The sequence below is a fragment of the Mizuhopecten yessoensis genome, unplaced genomic scaffold (assembly GCF_002113885.1).
Source record: "Mizuhopecten yessoensis strain PY_sf001 unplaced genomic scaffold, ASM211388v2 scaffold4083, whole genome shotgun sequence".
NCBI lineage: Eukaryota > Metazoa > Mollusca > Bivalvia > Pectinida > Pectinidae > Mizuhopecten > Mizuhopecten yessoensis.
Genome location: NW_018405367.1, coordinates 20,607 through 40,440, shown reverse-complemented (window position 1 = coordinate 40,440; position 19,834 = coordinate 20,607). Strand labels below are relative to the sequence as shown.

Sequence of the window (19,834 nt, the reverse complement as noted above, 5' to 3'; positions counted from 1 at the left end):
GGGTCAAATTGACTAAAATTTCAAAAATCTTCTTCTCAAGACCCAGATATGGTAGAATCAAATACTCTTCATATATGGAAGGGTCTTAAGGTGCTTTACCAAAATTGTGAATTTCTTGACCCTGGGGTCTCACGTTTCCCCCTGGGGAGGGGGTAAACTTTACTATAGTTTATATAGGGAAATCACATTTTGGACCAACATTTGTTTAATTTCCATTGGAAGTAATTCAATTTGGGTTAGCATTATCAGTATTAGGTAGCAGTTTGATAATAAGCACATATCAGCCCTGACTGACCCCCAGGGGCTGATGGGTGGGGCCAAAAAGGGTCGAATTTACTGAAATTTCAAAAATCTTCTTCTCAAGACCCAGATATGGTAGAATCAAATACTCTTCATAGATGGAAGGGTCTTAAGGTTTATGACCCTAGGGTCTCACGTTTACCCCCTGGGGAAGGGGGGGGGGGGGGCAAAATTTATTATGGTTTATAATGGCAAATGATACTTTGAATATTACATGTTAATAACTTGATTGGAATTATAACCTTGAGTTGACAGTTTGATACTTTGAAAATTTTGAGCCAGCCCTACCCCCAAGGGCTGTAGGGTGGGGCTCAAAGGAGTCAGTGTGCTAAAATTTCTTCATTTCCCTTGTTTAGAATCAGAGGTGCTAGTTTCAAATACTTTTTAGTCTGAAATCTGTATGCTAGATATTGAATAAGGTGGTTTTATTGTTTTTTGTCACTTTGAATAATATTTCTGTTCATGTTAAAAACAAAATCAACTCTCTGTATAAATATATCAGGTGACCATTAAGGCCCATGGGCCTCTTGTCCTATATACAGTAATCTCCCCTTAAGGATCCCTGTCCCACTGTACTGTGATTTTTAGCTCACTTGCCCGAAGGGTAAGTGAGCTTATGCCATGGCGCAGCGTCCGTCGTCCGTCCACCGTCGTCCGTCCGTCCGTCCGTAAACTTTTCCTTCAAAACGCTACTTGTCCTGAACGGCCCAGTAGATTTGGACTAAATTTGGTCTGGAGCATCCTAATAGGCCAAGGGGACTCAATTTTGTATAAATGATGGGTCTGGCCCCCCAGGGGGCTGAGGGGCGGGGCCCAATAGGGGAAATATAGCAAATTCTTTAAAATCTTTCTCCTTCTGTAGGAATGAAGGGATTTGGTCCATATTTGCTCAGAAGCATCCTTGGGGGAAGGGAAACAAATTTTGTATAAACCGTGGGTGGGGCCCCCCAGGGGCCTGAGGGGCGGGGCAAAATAGGGGAAACATAGCAAATTATTCTTTAAAATCCTTCTTCTTCTGTAGGAATGAAAGGATTTGTTCCATATTTGGTCAGAAGCATCCTTGGATGAAGGGGAACCAATTTTGTATAAATCGTGGGTGTGGTACCCCAGGGGCATGAGAGGTGGGGCCCAATAGGGGAAATATAGCAAATTCTTTTAAATCCTTCTTCTTCTGTAGGAATGAAAGGATTTGTTCCATATTTGGTCTGTAGCATCCTTTGGAGAAGGGGAACCAATTTTGTATAAACCATGGGTGTGGCCCCCCAGGGGCCTGAGGGTCGGGGCCAAATAGGGGAAACATAGCAAATCATTCTTTAAAATTCTTCTTCTTCTGTAGGAATGAAAGGATTTGTTCCATATTTGGTCAGAAGCATCCTTAGGTAAAGGGGAATTAATTTTGTATAAATTGTGGGTGTGGTACCCCAGGGGCCTGAGAGGTGAGGCCCAATAGGGGAAATATAGCAAATTCTTTAAAATTCTTCTTCTTCTGTAGGAATGAAAGGATTTGTTCCATATTTGGTGTGGTGCATCCTTTGGTAAAGGAGAACCAATTTTGTATAAATGGTGGGTGTGGGTATGACCCCCCTAAGTTGCATATAGGGGTGGGGCTCTGTTTGAAGTTTGTTCTCGCTATATCTCAAGTACTGGATGGATCTTTCTGAAATTTCATATGTACTTACAGCACCTACTTCATACCAATTATTTTAAACATATTCAGGTGAGCGATACAGGCCCTCTGGGCCTCTTGTTCCTAAATACAGTCACCTCCCCTTAAGGATCCCTGTCCCACTGCATTGTTGTTTTTCCTATATACAGTTACCTCCCCTTAATGATCCCTGTCCCACTGCACTGTGGTTTTTTCCTATATACAGTTACCTCCCCTTAAGGATTCCTGTCCCACTGCACTGTTGTTTTTATACACCCGTCAAATTTGACAGCAGTATTATGGTATGGCGTTGTCCATCCGTCCGTTCGTCCGTCCGCTTGTCCGGCGTAAACTTTTGTTTGTCCGGCAATCTACTCCTACATTTTTCGACCGATCTCTTTCAAACTTGGTGTACATTATAGTCATAATATGAAGTTGTGTCTCCATTAAAAGAATTTTGATTCGTCATTTTTTTCAAAAGTAATTGCCCTTTGTTCATTTTAGTATTTGATTTTTGTCCGGCAATCTCCTCCTACATTTTGCAACGGATCTCTTTGAAACTTAGTAGCCTGAAAAATCATGATATGTTGTTGTGTCTCATTGAAAAGAATTTTAATTCGACAATTTTTGCAAAAGTTATTGCTTTTTCATTTCAGTATTTGATTTTTGTCCAGCAATCTTCTCCTACATTTTTCAACTGATCTCTTTGAAACTTAATATACATTATAATCATGATATGTTGTTGTGTCTCATTGAAAAGAATTTTGATTCGGCAATTTTTGCAAAAGTTATTGCCCTTTGATCTTTTCAGTATTTGATTTTTGTCTGGCAATCTTCTCCTACATTTTTCAACAGATCTCTTTGAAACTTGGTATACATTATAATCATGATATGAAGTTGTGTCTCCCTTTAAAGAATTTTGATTCAACCATTTTTCCAAAAGTTATTGCCCTTTGTTCATTTCAGTATTTGTTTTTTTTATCCAGAGATTTCCTCCTACATTTTTATAGCATTTCAGCTAACCAATCTTTGAATGATGCAGATCTTATTTCAATGTAAGAAAGTATATAACACTATATATATGGCATTCGACGGGCATATATTGTTCCACCCCGCGGTACTCTTGTTCCTATATGCAGTTACCTGCCCTTAAAGCTCCCTGTCCCACTGCACTGTGGTTTTTCCTATATGCAGTAACCTCCCCTTCAGAATCCCTGTCCTATTGCACTGTGGTTTTTCCTATATACAGTTACCTCCCCTTAAGGATCCCTGTCCCATTGCACTGTGGTTTTTCCTATATATAGTAACCTCCCCTTCAGGATCCCTGTCCCATTGCACTGTGGTTTTTCCTATGTACAGTTACCTCCCCTTCAGGATCCCTGTCCTATTGCACTGTGGTTTTTCCTATATGCAGTAACCTCCCCTTCAGGATCCCTGTCCTATTGCACTGTGGTTTTTCCTATATACAGTTACCTCCCCTTAAGGATCCCTGTCCCATTGCACTGTGGTTTTTCCTATATATAGTAACCTCCCCTTAAGGATTCTTGTCCCATTGCACTGTGGTTTTTCCTATGTACAGTTACCTCCCCTTAAGGATCCCTGTCCCATTGCACTGTGGTTTTTCCTAAATACAGTTACCTCCCCTTAAGGGGTCCCTGTACCACTGTAGGGGGATCCTTAAGTAAAATCCTCAAATTTCCTTTATAAGTTAAGAAAGTGATTTGTGTTAAAAAAGATAGCATTCTGTAATGATAAAGATTGATTTTTTTCCATACACTTATTAAAAAGTTCACTCTAACCGGAGAAGTGATAATGATCCCTTAAGTGGTGATGATATATTTAATGATGCTCTGCATAAAAAATTATATCTCCTTCTGATTAAAGATGCTATTTATTATCTTTTAAATATTTAATTTAGTTTTGTTTCATGATGCTCTCTATAAGTTATGTGATATATTTTTAATGATGCTCTGTATAAATAGTTATGCTTATAAGTAATGATATCTCCTTTGATTAATGATGCTATAAATAATATTTCATATTTCTAATGCAGTTTTGTTTAATAAAGATACCCTCTACCAGTAATGGTGTTTTTCATGCTAATTAACACTATAAGTAATTATAATCACTCTATATTTAATGATGGTCTCTATAATTGTCTATACTCCATGTTACTTATGGTCTGTCAGCAATAGTTGTGATGTTAACATTCCATGTATTTTGTTTCCAGTTAATTAATAATAGCAATTTCAGTTATTTACATAAATGTATGTGCATCTGTAATTCATTATAACATAGAATGTGTAAAACTCTAATAAGATGGTGTGTATTCTTCCCTCTAGCCACGTTCGTTCAAATGACCCCAGTTGACAAGATCAAGGTCGGAGGGATTACAGCAGGTGCATCCGTGGTGTTCCTGCTTCTAATCTTACTAGCTACTTTTATGGTGTATTTGCACAAGCCACAGATAGAGTATAAACTACGGGGTAAACTACAGGGTTTGTGTGAACGGAAGGGAAACTGGATACCACTCCCCAACGATGGTACGTACACCAGATGTTTAATACTTTATATGCCAAGTGTTCAATAGTATCTAGACCAGTGTTCAATATTTAATTTACCAAGTGTTCAATAGTTTCTACACCCGTAATCAATATTTTTACCAAGTGTTCAATAGTTTCTACACCCGTAATCAATATTTTTACCAAGTGTTCAATAGTTTCTACACCCGTAATCAATATTTTTACCAAGTGTTCAATAGTTCTACATCAGTGTTCAATATCTAATTTACCAAGTGTTCAATGGTTTCTACACCAGTGTTCAATACTTATATACACCAAGTTTTAATGGTAGTTACAGCAGTCTTCAATACTTATATACCAAGTATTCCTAGCTACACCAGTGTTCAATACTTAATATACTGGATGTTCAAGGATAGTAACATCAATGTTCAATACTTAATATACTGGATGTTCAAGGATAGTAACAACAATGTTCAATACTTAATATACTTGGTGTTCAAGGATAGTAACACCAGTGTTCAATACTTCATATACTTGGTGTTCAAGGATAGTAACACCAGTGTTCAAGACTTAATATACTGGATGTTCAAGGATAGTAACATCAATGTTCAATCCTTAATATACTGGATGTTCAAGGATAGTACCATCAATGTTCAATACTTAATATACTGGATGTTCAAGGATAGTAACATCAGTGTTCAATACTTAATATGCTTGGTGGTCAAGGATAGTAACAGCAGTGTTCAATACTTAATATACTGGGTGTTCAAGGATAGTAACACCAGTGTTCAATACTTCATATACTTGGTGTTCAAGGATAGTAACACCAGTGTTCAATACTTAATATACTGGATGTTCAAGGATAGTAACATCAGTGTTCAATACTTAATATACTTGGTGGTCAAGGATAGTAACAGCAGTGTTCAATACTTAATATACTGGGTGTTCAAGGATAGTAACACCAGTGTTCAATACTTAATATACTGGGTGTTCAATGATAGTAACAGTGGTGTTCAATACCTGATATGCCAAGTTTTCATAACTACACCTGTGTTCAGTATCTAATATGTAAAGTGTTTAATAGTAGAATAGATATAATCAACACATGTTTGTAAATTATGTTGCAATATATAACTCAGGATTCGAAAATGTTGGAAAAAGAATCAACTCTAGCCAAAATTATTTTTCAATAATTTTCTCACCCTCATTATTTAGTCCTCTATACTACAAGTACATACATTGATTATTTCTGGGGGGCCGCGGTGGCCAAGTGGTTAAGGCGTCTCACATTCTGCTACCACTAGCCCTCCACCATTGGGTCGCGGGTTCGAGGCCTACGTGGGGCAGTCGCCAGGTACTGACCGTAGGTCAGTGGTTTTTCTCCGGGAACTCCGGCTTTCCTTCACCACCGAAACCTGGCACATCCTTAAATGACCATGGCTGTTAGTGGGACATAAAACACAAAAAAACAAACTTAACCAAATTATCATTTCTCTGTTTCAAAATTTCACATCTTATGGGACTGAAGAAATGTATATGCGTTAACTTGATGTCATGTACAACATTCAGAGCAGTTCATTTGAAGATATTGCCAGACTTATCAACGGAGTCATACCAAAGACACACCGAACAAGATGTTCTCGAAAATCGTTATAATGTTCGTGTCAGCGTCAAAGGCACATAAGATGCAAGTCAGAATGATCCTTAACTGGACAATTATCCCCCATGAAATGTGAAAGCACCAAATCAGTCTCACAAGAATGACATTTCGAAAAATTTCCTTAAAAAACCCCTTGCAAATGACAGGTATTTCAACACATTCGTATAGGAAATACTTACAGTTATAAATGATCGCCCGCTTATACCTAAGTTTACTCTGCGATTAACAATCACCAAAACCATTAACCCCTTCCCAGTAAATGCAAGAACGAAAGATGTCGATTCACAACGCACACGGTTGCTTGGCAATACCTCAAGTTTGGCTTTAATGTTGAGCGTTCGCCAAGGTGAGGGAGGCAATGGGTTCTGTCCCCAGGCCTGGACATACCAAAGTCCTTAAAAATAGTTGTTATTCCCTGCTTAACGTTCAGTATGAGGGTAATCAGGCAACAACTGGTTCACCCGTTGTCAGTATAATGCGACAGGGCAGAATGCTGTGCTGGGTGCCTTTGTCATGGTGTTTCAGCGAGATAGCACTATAAAGTCGGCATCAGATCCGCGCTATCACAAGGAGGCAAGTACACCAGCATGACACGGAGGCCCGTTCTTAAATGACCTAAGCTTTTAATAGGGCCTTAAACAAGATAAAACCAAACCAAACTTTACCGGAAATACTGTTCACGACACCATGAACGATGATCTGATCAATAAGGATAGGCTCCTTTGAACACTATGTTAAACATCGGAAAACAGAATATCTAACTGGATTACGCGAGTATCAAAAGGTATCTAAAAAAGATAAATCGGTTATCCCACTTTTTAACCCTTTCACCCCTATGTAACTTTAGTAGATTCTACCATGCATTGATATGGATGAGTCCATTATGGTCCACAGTGGTGAAAGGGTTAATGCTGGATCAACACAGAATTTAATTGATTTAAACTAGCAAGGATTACACACCTGACATACGGAAAAGATAATTTCATTCCAGCAACTAGTATTAAGACAGTTGATGGAGTAACAGACAGGCAGAAACGACATTTTACCGGTCAAATTTAACTTTCGTATCTGCTATAAAATAGCATTAATTGATTTTTCAAGAAAATGCTAATAATTAATTGACGTTATCACATTGTGTAGCCGCAGAATGTCAAATAGTAATGTTAAAAGAAATCACGACGATTGCAACGCTCATTTTTACCTACGGCACAATTTGTGTACTGTTATTACATCAATAATCGATGTCGTCACAACGTTCAATTTGTATGATGTCATAATCTTAAATTATCGTTTACCATGTCTCGAACATCTAACAGCTTTCAAACATGAAAAACGTGCATCCTCTCCATTGTTCAATGGTAGGCATGCTCAGTGTTCAATGGTAGGCATGCTCAGTGTTCAATGTACAGAAGTGTTCCATAGAAGATACACCCATTGCCTAATTGATGAACTTGAACATCTTTCCCGGTCAGTGTATTATTACAATACTGTACAGGTAATAGGTATTATTTATGTTGAAACTACCCATAGTAAAAGTATCGAATGTTAGTGAAATACTAATGATAAGGAACAATGGAATGATACATTCGGAAAATCACCATCGTTATGGCAAACAAAGGTAAAAATGTATATAACTATAAGTAAACAGAAGAAGGCGGTGCCAGTGTCTTTTTCAATGTTTGGATAAATTGATGTATATATACTTTTTGTGTTTTCTTCACAGAGCCTCACCTGTACGATGCAATGCTATTCCACTGCGATGTTAGTCGGGACTGTGACATAGGTACAAGCTTGAAGTCGGACTTAAAAGATGCAGATTTCAATGTAGTAACACAGGAAGCAGATGACGCCGATGCAGATAATCTCACAAGTAAAGAATACATAACGTTAACAGGCAGCGTAAACATATTGTTACAGCAGTGTAAAAAGTGTGTCATTGTGTAGATAATGTCAAAGGTATTGTTCAAACAATAAAAAGTCTTGGGTGCAGTGTGAAGTTAATGTCACAGGCATTTTCTGGATAACCAAGAGGCCCTGGGTAATGAAACATGTTCTGTAGAAATAAATTTGTTCAAAAACACGGATTTTTGCTCAATTTAGTAAGTGTTTTTTTGCAGATTTTGGCCATTTCTCAAACAAGAGGCCCAATGGGCCTGCATCGCTCACCTGGTATTAATCTCAATCTTAAAAGTGGACTAAAATACAGCTACAGGCAGAATATCAGTGTGACCCTGAATGTCAAACAATGACATTAGGTTGAAAGTGGGTCAAGGTCATTCATTAGAACAAATTTGGTAGCCCTGATTGCTACAGGCCAAATATCAGTACCCTGGGCCTTTTGGTTATTGAGAAGAAGTTGTTTGAAGATTTTAAGACATTTGACACCTGTGACCTTGAAAATTGGTCAAGGTCATTTATTTGAACGGACTTGGTAGCCCTTCATCCCAGCATGCTACTGGCCAAATATCATCACCCTAAGCCTCTTGATTATTCAGAAGAAGTTGTTTAAAGGTTTTAAACATATTTGACCCCTGTGACCTAGAATATAAATCAAGGTCATTTATTTGAACAAACTTGGTAGCCCTTCATCCCAGCATGTTACTGGCCAAGTTTATGTACCCAAGGCCTATTGGTTATTCAGAAGAGGTTTTTTAAAGAACTTAACATATTTGACCCCTGTGACCTTGAAAATGGATGAACTTGGTAGCCCTTCATCCCAGCATGCTTCTGGCCAAATATCATCACCCTAGGCCTATCGGTTATTCAGAAGAAGTTGTTGAAAGGTTTTAAACATATTTGACCCCTGTGACCTTGAATATAAGTCAAGGTCATTTATTTGAACAAACTTGGTAGCCCTTCATCCCAGCATGCTTCTGGCCAAATATCATCACCCTAGGCCTATCGGTTATTCAGAAGAAGTTGTTGAAAGGTTTTAAACATATTTGACCCCTGTGACCTTGAATATAAGTCAAGGTCATTTATTTGAACAAACTTGGTAGCCCTTCATCCCAGCATGCTTCTGGCCAAATATCATCACCCTAGGCCTATCGGTTATTCAGAAGAAGTTGTTGAAAGGTTTTAAACATATTTGACCCCTGTGACCTTGAATATAAGTCAAGGTCATTTATTTGAACAAACTTGGTAGCCCTTCATCCCAGCATGCTTCTGGCCAAATATCATCACCCTAGGCCTATCGGTTATTCAGAAGAAGTTGTTGAAAGGTTTTAAACATATTTGACCCCTGTGACCTTGAATATAAGTCAAGGTCATTTATTTGAACAAACTTGGTAGCCCTTCATCCCAGCATGCTTCTGGCCAAATATCATCACCCTAGGCCTATCGGTTATTCAGAAGAAGTTGTTGAAAGGTTTTAAACATATTTGACCCCTGTGACCTTGAATATAAGTCAAGGTCATTTATTTGAACAAACTTGGTAGCCCTTCATCCCAGCATGCTTCTGGCCAAATATCATCACCCTAGGCCTATCGGTTATTCAGAAGAAGTTGTTGAAAGGTTTTAAACATATTTGACCCCTGTGACCTTGAATATAAGTCAAGGTCATTTATTTGAACAAACTTGGTAGCCCTTCATCCCAGCATGCTTCTGGCCAAATATCATCACCCTAGGCCTATCGGTTATTCAGAAGAAGTTGTTGAAAGGTTTTAAACATATTTGACCCCTGTGACCTTGAATATAAGTCAAGGTCATTTATTTGAACAAACTTGGTAGCCCTTCATCCCAGCATGCTTCTGGCCAAATATCATCACCCTAGGCCTATCGGTTATTCAGAAGAAGTTGTTGAAAGGTTTTAAACATATTTGACCCCTGTGACCTTGAATATAAGTCAAGGTCATTTATTTGAACAAACTTGGTAGCCCTTCATCCCAGCATGTTACTGGCCAAGTTTATGTACCCAAGGCCTATTGGTTATTCAGAAGAGGTTTTTTAAAGAACTTAACATATTTGACCCCTGTGACCTTGAAAATGGATGAACTTGGTAGCCCTTCATCCCAGCATGCTTCTGGCCAAATATCATCACCCTAGGCCTATCGGTTATTCAGAAGAAGTTGTTGAAAGGTTTTAAACATATTTGACCCCTGTGACCTTGAATATAAGTCAAGGTCATTTATTTGAACAAACTTGGTAGCCTTTCATTCCAGCATGCGTCTGGCTAAATATCATCACCCTAGGCCTATTGGTTACTGAGAAGAAGTTGTTTAAAGTAAAATGTTGACGACGGACGGACGCCGCACCATGCCATAAGCTCACTTGGCCCTTCGGGCCAGGTGAGCTAATAAAATGAGTATTTAAGAAAAACTATTACGCCGACTTTACCATAATGAAAGATAGGTGATGCAGTTATTTCTAGTAAATATATATATAGAACACTAAGTATGTTCTAAGATAAATGCACCCTCTGTATTAATTATCATATGTTTTCTTTGGATTCTGATTAATCTCAAATGCAGTATTTAAAAAAGTAGACTTGCCATGTAGCAGTAGTCTCCCTTGGGTTACTAATGGAGTCTATCTCACACAATTTTACTGTTCAGACAATCAGGCCTCCGATATGCTATCAATAGTATTTAGGTCACGTGTCGTCCGTCGTCCGTAGTCGGTCCGTCAACTTTTTAGGTCACCTGAGACAAAGTTTATTATGGTTTATAATGGCAAATGATACTTTGAATACTACATGTTCATAACTTGTTGGAATTATAACCCTGAGTTGACAGTTTGATACTTTGAAAATTTGGCGCCAGCCCTACCCCCAAGGGCTGTAGAGTGGGGCCCAAAGGAGTCAGTGTGCTAACATTTCTTCATTTTCCTTGTTAGAATCAGAGGTGCTAGTTTCAAATACTTTTTAGTCTTAAATCTGTATGCTAGATATTGAATAAGGTGGTTTTATTGTTTTTTGTCACTTTGAATAATATTTCTGATTGTGTTAAAAACAAAATCAACTCTCTGTATAAATATATCAGGTGACCGTTAAGGCCCATGGGCCTCATGTTCTTTTAAACGACTTCTTCTAAAGAACTGGAGGACCTAGGGTTAAGATATTTGGCCAGTAGGTACCTGGGATGGAGTGCTATAAAATTCTTCATTAAAATGACCTTGGCGTCCTTTCAAGCTCACAGGGCTAAAATATGTTGAAAACTTCAAACAACATTATCCTAAGAACCATTTGGACTAGAGTTATGATATCTGGGTATGTTATGAAGACCAGCAGTGCAAATCTTTTTCTTAATTACAGTAATGAGGTCAAAAGTCAACTTTAAGTGTTAGTCGGGGGTCAAATGTCAACATGGGTTAAACGCTTTAACAATCTTCTTCTCAAGTTCCATAAGGCCCAGGGTTATGATATTTGGCCAGTAGGTACATCGGATCGAGTGCTATAAAGTTTTTCTTAAAAATGACCTTGACCTAGTTTCAAGGTCACAGGGCTCAAATATGTTAAAAACTTCAAACAACAATATCCTAAGAACCACTTGGACTAGAGTCATGCTACTTGGGTATGTTATGTTGACCAGCAGTGCAAATCTTTTTCTTTAGTACAGAAATGAGGTCAAATGTCAACTTTAAGTGCTAGTCGGAGGTCAAATGTCAACATGGGTTAAAAGCTTTAACAATCTTCTTCTCATGTTCCATAAGGCACAGGGTCATACTATTCGGCCAGTAGGTACCTGGGATGGAGTGCTATACATTTTCCTCATTTAAATGACCTTGACCTACTTTCAAGGTCACAGGAGTCAAAAATGTAAAACACTTCAAACGACGATATCCTTAGAAGCATTTGATCTAGAGTCATGCATCTTGGGTATGTTATGTAGACAAGCAGTGCAAATCTTTTTCTTAATTACAGTCATGAGGTCAAATGTCAACTTTAAGTGCTAGCCCGAGTCGAACGACAACGTGGGTGAAAAGCTTTCAAATTACAATTTCAAATTTCAAACAACAATATCTTGAGAAACGTTTAAGAGATGTTAAAATGTCTTGTATTCTAGTTACCAAATTTGGTCTGAAGTTACCGAAATGTCAGTTTCATGTAACAAAAGAACCAGGTGAACAATACAGGGGCTCTTGTTTGTTTTAGTTTGCATGAATGCACCATTTACATTTTTAGCTCACCTGGCATGAAGTGCAAAGTGAGCTTATGCCGTGGTGCGGCGTCCGTCGTCCATCCGTCGTCCGGCGTCAATATTTTACTTTAAATGACTTCTTCTTAATAACCGAAAGGCCTAGGGTGATGATATTTGGCCAGAAGCAAACTGGGATGAAGGGCTACCAAGTTTGTTCAAATAAATGACCTTCATCTATTTTCAAGGTCACAGGGGTCAAATATGTTAAAAACTTTAAACAACTTCTTCTGAATAACCAAAATGCCCAGGGTGATGATATTTGGCCAGTAGCATGCTGAGATGAAGGGCTACAAAGTTTGTTCAAATGAATGACCTTCACCCATATTCAAGGTCACAGGGGTCAAATATGTTAAAAACTTTAAACAACTTCTTCTGAATAACCAAAATGCCCAGGGTGATGATATTTGGCCAGTAGCATGCTGAGATGAAGGGCTACAAAGTTTGTTCAAATGAATGACCTTCACCCATATTCAAGGTCACAGGGGTCAAATATGTTAAAAACTTTAAACAACTTCTTCTGAATAACCAAAATGCCCAGGGTGATGATATTTGGCCAGTAGCATGCTGAGATGAAGGGCTACAAAGTTTGTTCAAATGAATGACCTTCACCCATATTCAAGGTCACAGGGGTCAAATATGTTAAAAACTTTAAACAACTTCTTCTGAATAACCAAAATGCCCAGGGTGATGATATTTGGCCAGTAGCATGCTGAGATGAAGGGCTACAAAGTTTGTTCAAATGAATGACCTTCACCCATATTCAAGGTCACAGGGGTCAAATATGTTAAAAACTTTAAACAACTTCTTCTGAATAACCAAAATGCCCAGGGTGATGATATTTGGCCAGTAGCATGCTGAGATGAAGGGCTACAAAGTTTGTTCAAATGAATGACCTTCACCCATATTCAAGGTCACAGGGGTCAAATATGTTAAAAACTTTAAACAACTTCTTCTGAATAACCAAAATGCCCAGGGTGATGATATTTGGCCAGTAGCATGCTGAGATGAAGGGCTACAAAGTTTGTTCAAATGAATGACCTTCACCCATATTCAAGGTCACAGGGGTCAAATATGTTAAAAACTTTAAACAACTTCTTCTGAATAACCAAAATGCCCAGGGTGATGATATTTGGCCAGTAGCATGCTGAGATGAAGGGCTACAAAGTTTGTTCAAATGAATGACCTTCACCCATATTCAAGGTCACAGGGGTCAAATATGTTAAAAACTTTAAACAACTTCTTCTGAATAACCAAAATGCCCAGGGTGATGATATTTGGCCAGTAGCATGCTGAGATGAAGGGCTACAAAGTTTGTTCAAATGAATGACCTTCACCCATATTCAAGGTCACAGGGGTCAAATATGTTAAAAACTTTAAACAACTTCTTCTCAATAACCAAAATGCCCAGGGTAATGATATTTGGCCAGTAGCATGCTGAGATAAAGGGCTACAAAGTTTGTTCAAATAAATGACCTTCACCCATATTCAAGGTCACAGGGGTCAAATATGTTAAAAACTTTAAACAACTTCTTCTGAATAACCAAAATGCCCTGGGTGATGATATTTAGTCAGTAGCATACTAGGATCAAGGGCTACCAAGTTTGTTTAAATGTATGACCTTGAATCATATTCAAGGTCACAAGGAGCAAATATGTTTAAAATATTTCAACAACTTGTTCTGAATAACCAAAAGGCTCAGGATGTTGATATTTAGTTAGTAGCATATGCTGGGATCAAGGACTACTATGTTTGTTAAAGTGAATGACTTTGACTTATATTCAAGGTCACAGGGGTCAAATTTGTTTAAAATCTTTAAACAACCTCTTATGAATAACCATGGGTCCCAGGATGTTTATACTTTGCAAGTTGCATCCTGAGATGAAAGGCTATACAATGTGTTCAACATAATGACTTTGTTTGAATTTCAATCACAGGGGTGAAATGTTTTTAAAAAAAATAACAGGGTCTTTTGAACGAATATTAATCATAAATACTGATATTTTGCCTGTAGCTTTATTTTAGATCACTTTTAAGGTTACAAGTGTGAGTTTTATACCAGGTGAGCGATGCAGGCCCATTGGGCCTCTTGTTTATTACAATATTATAAATGAAATATATCCATTTTTGGGATTATCAATCACATAAATGCAAGTTTGGAATCTAATAGTTACATGGACTAAATTTAATTTTATCCATTATTAACTTGGTAGATGGTTTTGACCTACAGTAAGGTGTTTTGACATATGGCAGCTTTGGATGTAATTTTTTAAATGCTTGTCGATACTGGCAGTTGATTCGATACATAAACCCACTAGTGTCATATTGCTAATTAATTAGGCATAGATACACATTTTGACTCTACTAAATGACCTTCAAATTTACTCTTCCTCTTCATGTTATTTATTTTTTATTTCCCAAACAGTCAAAAGTCCTCTAAAGATTATAGTTCTTAAATTATCATTTTGTGGGCATTTACATGTATGTTGTCCTTCATTTTACTTTGGTGTCTCCTCAATCCCTGATGTATTTTCTATTTGCGTTTAGTTTAGATACCTTTTAGGTATCGGAAATGTATGACATTTTCCCGAAAGGTTGATAATATCATTATTATCTTGGTTATATTTTTTTCAGTTAACAGTATCATTGAGGACCTTGTCAGGAAGTCTGCAGCACTAGTTGTCGTTTACCCGTCGGATGGTTCCGATGAAGGTTCCATGGCAAGGCTTGAATTCATCCTTACACTCATCGACTCCATCCATATATATAATGTCACTGTGATTCGTCATACAAATGAAAAGAACGAAGTTAATCCTCGACTCAAGGGTTACAAGCATTTGACCTACGAACCAGAAGATGACAATAGAACGCCGCATAGGAAGTTCCTTTGTGCGCTTTGTAATAATAGAAGAAGGCTGCGTAAAAACTTCCTATGTGCACTCAAGCTTCGTATTCTAGCTGCAAAAAATCGAAGGAAAAAGAGAATGCAACAGGAAGATTTGCATGGCCGCCAGGAAGGACTAGTTTAAGCTACCTTAAGGTTGAATAAATTGAAAAGTAGATGTCAGAGGTCACATAACTATCAAACATTGATTATCTGTCTGAGACTCTGGGACGTATATTCCTATACCATATAGCAGTTTTTCCAGGGTTAGGGTTTGTACAGGGTTGGAATAATTTGTAACATCTGTATAAAGTAACCAATCATAATGCCTCCGAGAACCAAAAATGTAACCTGCATAGTGTATGGCTGGGGTTTGAGAGAAAAAAACAGCTGGGCACACACATGTTGTACGTCGACAAGAATTTCTACAACTCAAACAATTTTTACTGGAATCCTACATTTTTTTCAATAATATGTGTAACACCCTGACAAAACTTTTGAAGCCGCGTATGGCTTTCTTCTGTACATCGGCCAGTCTGAAAAAAACATTTTCACCGTAACAGTTTATCCGAAGATATGTTTGATATCAAGACAGATAAACGTAACTTAATAATAATTAAAAAAAAAAAGTTTTTCTGCAGAACAGGAAGTTACCTAAATTCTAAAACATCAAATCAAATCTGAGGCATTTTGAATAATTATTTGAATAATAAATTGGTTTAATTTGCTACTATGAAAATTGGGACTTTCAAAAGATAGGATCCTGTTCATGTGATTTCCTCAGCTTTGCTTTAAAAACCATCAGGTCACCTTACATAACGTTCAAGATTTTTTTGCAATATATGGTATATTTACATTCAAACAATTCATATTATATATTCAGACCTCACACGACTCATATTCACTCTTACTTACATCAGTTGATATATTTAGACACAAGTACATGTAATGGTACCCATGTACACATACATTGCCTTTATGAGAACAGAGAGAGAGAGAGAATAGAAAAGAAGAAGGAAAAAAAATAGCATTGAAAACGGAGAAAGTCAACAGAAAGAGAAAGAAAAAGGAGAAACTAGTTTTTGCACTGCAGCTCAATAAAAAACAAACTTTATGTTTAGAATAAGATTATAAGATAATCTTCTGTATTAATTGTAAGTAAGGTGCTTTCGGCTTTAAACTGCAAGTAAATACATCCATATAAAGGTGACTGAGAAATGAGGGTAATACTCAGGACAAAATATATTTATATCATAAAAGAAATTAACTTTAATAAGTTCAGACGGAAACATCAACTTAGATTCACAAAAAAAGGGACAAAAAATATATATTTAGAGTTCAGGCAAGATTCAATACAGGTATGGTAAAAGGGACATAACTGCAAAAAAAAGTCCTTAAAACTTAGTGTGTGCTGGCTACATGTATGTGCATCAGTGTATTTTCCAAATATAAAAAGAGAACTATACTGTGGGAGGAGATGTATTGTATCTGCTGACTTGATGATATTAAATTATTTAATTTTGGCTTATAATTCCAGGAGGTGGTTCCATTTTTTCCATTCTCTTTCCAGTTTTGTTACAAAATTATCCCCCTTGCAACATGCTATATATTTTTGTACAGAATAATGGTCTTTTATGCTGTTAATTAAAGCATTTACTGACAAATTGTTTTGAAGGCATCTTGTTTTATAAATATAGTGTTTGATCATAATCAAAATTTCATTATCTAGTCTGTTGCCTATTCCTGACTGTGACACTATTCCAAAAAGGAAGGATTCCTTATTAAAAGAAAATGGGATAATTAAAGCTTCTAGTAATGTTTCAAAACTGTATAGGAAATTTTGTACAATGGCACACTCCCATAATGTATGAATTATTGTTTCCCTATCTAGATTACAAAAAACACATAAAGGATTATTAGAGAGACCGGCTTTGCATAGATATATATTTGTTGTCAAAATATGATGGAGAATTCTTACTTGGAGCCACTGGAGTTTTGTATTAGTAGTTGTGCGAAATGGAATTTGATATATTTTCTCCCATTTGTTGTCCCTAATGTCAAATATTTCTACCCATTTCTTCCTACCAGTTGGAATTATCTTCTTTTCAGAAAGTATTACATAAAAGTCATTAGCTCCTTTGGTGTTTTTGTAAAAAAAATCCAAATTAAGGGGAATCATTGGATACACTAAGCCTACAGTGGTATAATGCCCAATATTGTTTTGATTAATATATCTTCTAAGAGCTGACAGGATACCATAATACTGCAGAAAGTTTGTGTTTAAATTGTATTTGTTATGGATTCTACTAACTTGATAAAACTGTTATTTTTCACACTGTGGCAAATATCAAAGGTGATATTTTCACACTATTGTGTTCAAAACACTATTTGAGGGCAGCTCATATTCTATAAAAACGAACCAAGTCGTTCCGGCCTCTCCCGGTCCAACATCCTACTCGTTCACACCGGCCCCTAAAAAAAATGTGTTGGCTGTTTCCTTTAACCACATACATAGATCTACTGGAACATTACGTTTGAATATGTTTTAGATGTAATACAAATGAACTACACCCTTTCATTTTATCAAGGACCTTTATGTAATATTAGCTGAGAGCCATGAAATACCACGGTCTTGTATATATATATAATATATAGTACGTGGAAGTACGAAAAGTATATTTTTTTCAGCAAACGCCTTTGAAATCTCGTACTCGGGGAATGGGGATGCTCATACTTGTCAGCAGAAACATTTACAAAGGGTAATTGATTCATATCTATACATGTATGTGTTATTCAGTGTATTGACTTCGGTTTTTTTAAAATCGTTTACGAGACAGCTAAATATTTAACACTACTTAACAGATTAAACATGGCTGACGCACGTGCAACTAACAGTGATAAATAACGGCACTCAAAACCATTTTAAAACTTACAGTAGAAGGATAATTGTTTATCAGTAACACTATGATTTTTTTTTATTGATATATGACTAATTTAACAGATAAACCCAAACCCGTAAAAGGCGAACCGTGACTGACACGCATATTTAAAACGCTTATCTGTTGTAAATCTAATGTAAAGTATGCTTGGCATTCTATATAAATTTAAGCTACAATTGTAAAACTTTTTATTACTTTCATTTTGATCATCTTCACCATAATCCAATTCCTCAAAATCCGAATTGAAAACGGATTTCGAGTTTTGGCATGCTATTCAGTTACCAAAAGCTACATTCACAGTACCAAGTGATATTGGAAAAAAAATTCATAGACAGAGGCAGCACATTTGATGTTTATAATAAAATCATAAATGTAAAAATGAAATATCTGAATCACCTGTATTGTTTGTTGCACTTTCTTTTGTTAACTTGTTTTTTATATTTATATTAGAAGTCTTAACCGAGCTAAGATTAACTAAGGGTGCCATCAAGTTTGTAAAATATTGTTCTATTGTTTGTAAATTTCATTTGAAATCCCCCACTTCAATATTCTATGATAATGACTTGTATGATCAGACTTAGCTTGATGGTACCCTTAATGCTTAAAGATGATGTAAATTGACAACGTAATATGTTTAGCCTTTCAGGACTTTCAGTACTTTCAGTACTTTGATTATGTTTGTGCTTTTCCGGTATCGATCTTGTGTAATCTTAACAGCTTCGCATATCCATTAAACAGCTTTGGCTTAAACAAATAAAAAGAGATTAGAGGTTTGTGTTAATTTGTCATTACGTTAAAGAAAATAAAGAAAAACGAGATCTGTTGGTTGGATTCTTAATCTTGAATTGAAAATCTTTGTCTTAGATTTGTAATTTTAAACAAAGAATCTTAAAGTACTCCATTTAATTTCCTACAGTTATTCTAACCGCATTTTTGCCAAGCCCTTCAACTGCAAACAAACGCTGCAGCAGCTTAATTAAGAATACCTTAGAATATATCCTCCTTCAACATGTTCTTGCTTCACGCCCCCATACAACTATGGTCCAACTTGACATGTAGTAACTGCATGGCGTTCTAAATATTATCCATAATGCAAAGCTACGAAAGCATTTCATGAAGGGTCGTAAATATCGAAGAATTCCTTCTATCAATTGGAATAAGTTTTAAGATACTACAGATTCTGTAGAAGACTAATTCAGACAATAGGTAAATTGATAGCATGCTGAAATTGGATTCTTTTTCAAAATGAGTCAAATCTATATCAAGTACATCATTAAAAGAAGAACAAGATGTTTGAAGTCTAAATTGAAAACAAAAGTGCAATTTCTTGACAGCGATGTCCACACCACACTCAATAATTTGCATGATTTAAGCATTGAACTGTTTTTGTATGGTATTTATGATCTATTTGAATGACACAGCTTTGCAAGCAAACAACAAAATGCGCGCTAGCGCATTATGATTTGTTTGCTTGCAACGCTGTGTCATTCAAATAGATCATAAATACCATACAAAAACAGTTCAATACTTATATTTACGTTTTCTCTGGCTCTTATGTTATTTTTTAACTTATAATTTATGTTTAAAATTACAAATGCCCGCCTTATCGACAGTCCACACAATTTCTTTCAATAGTTTGAACAGCGTATTGTCGCGTGCTGATTGGCAAACAAAGTAGTACTTTGAAATTTTAACAAACACTTCAATTTTATTCCACAATTCAGTATCAATACAATTGCGTATGATATGT

General features: G+C 36.6%; 1 protein-coding gene across 2 annotated transcripts in view; it reads left to right on the top strand.

Annotated features, from left to right (window-relative positions):
- The window catches only part of LOC110448482, a 37,211-nt gene extending 21,072 nt beyond the window's left edge, over positions 1-16,139 (top strand). For both annotated transcript variants that reach the window (XM_021494743.1, XM_021494744.1), the window contains exons 6-8: positions 4,288-4,488; positions 7,851-7,997; positions 14,896-16,139. In XM_021494743.1, coding sequence (XP_021350418.1) covers positions 4,288-4,488; positions 7,851-7,997; positions 14,896-15,290 — 743 coding nt within the window. In that variant the 3' untranslated portion in view covers positions 15,291-16,139. The remainder of the gene's footprint in view (positions 1-4,287; positions 4,489-7,850; positions 7,998-14,895) is intronic.
- Positions 16,140-19,834: the final 3,695 nt, after the last annotated feature.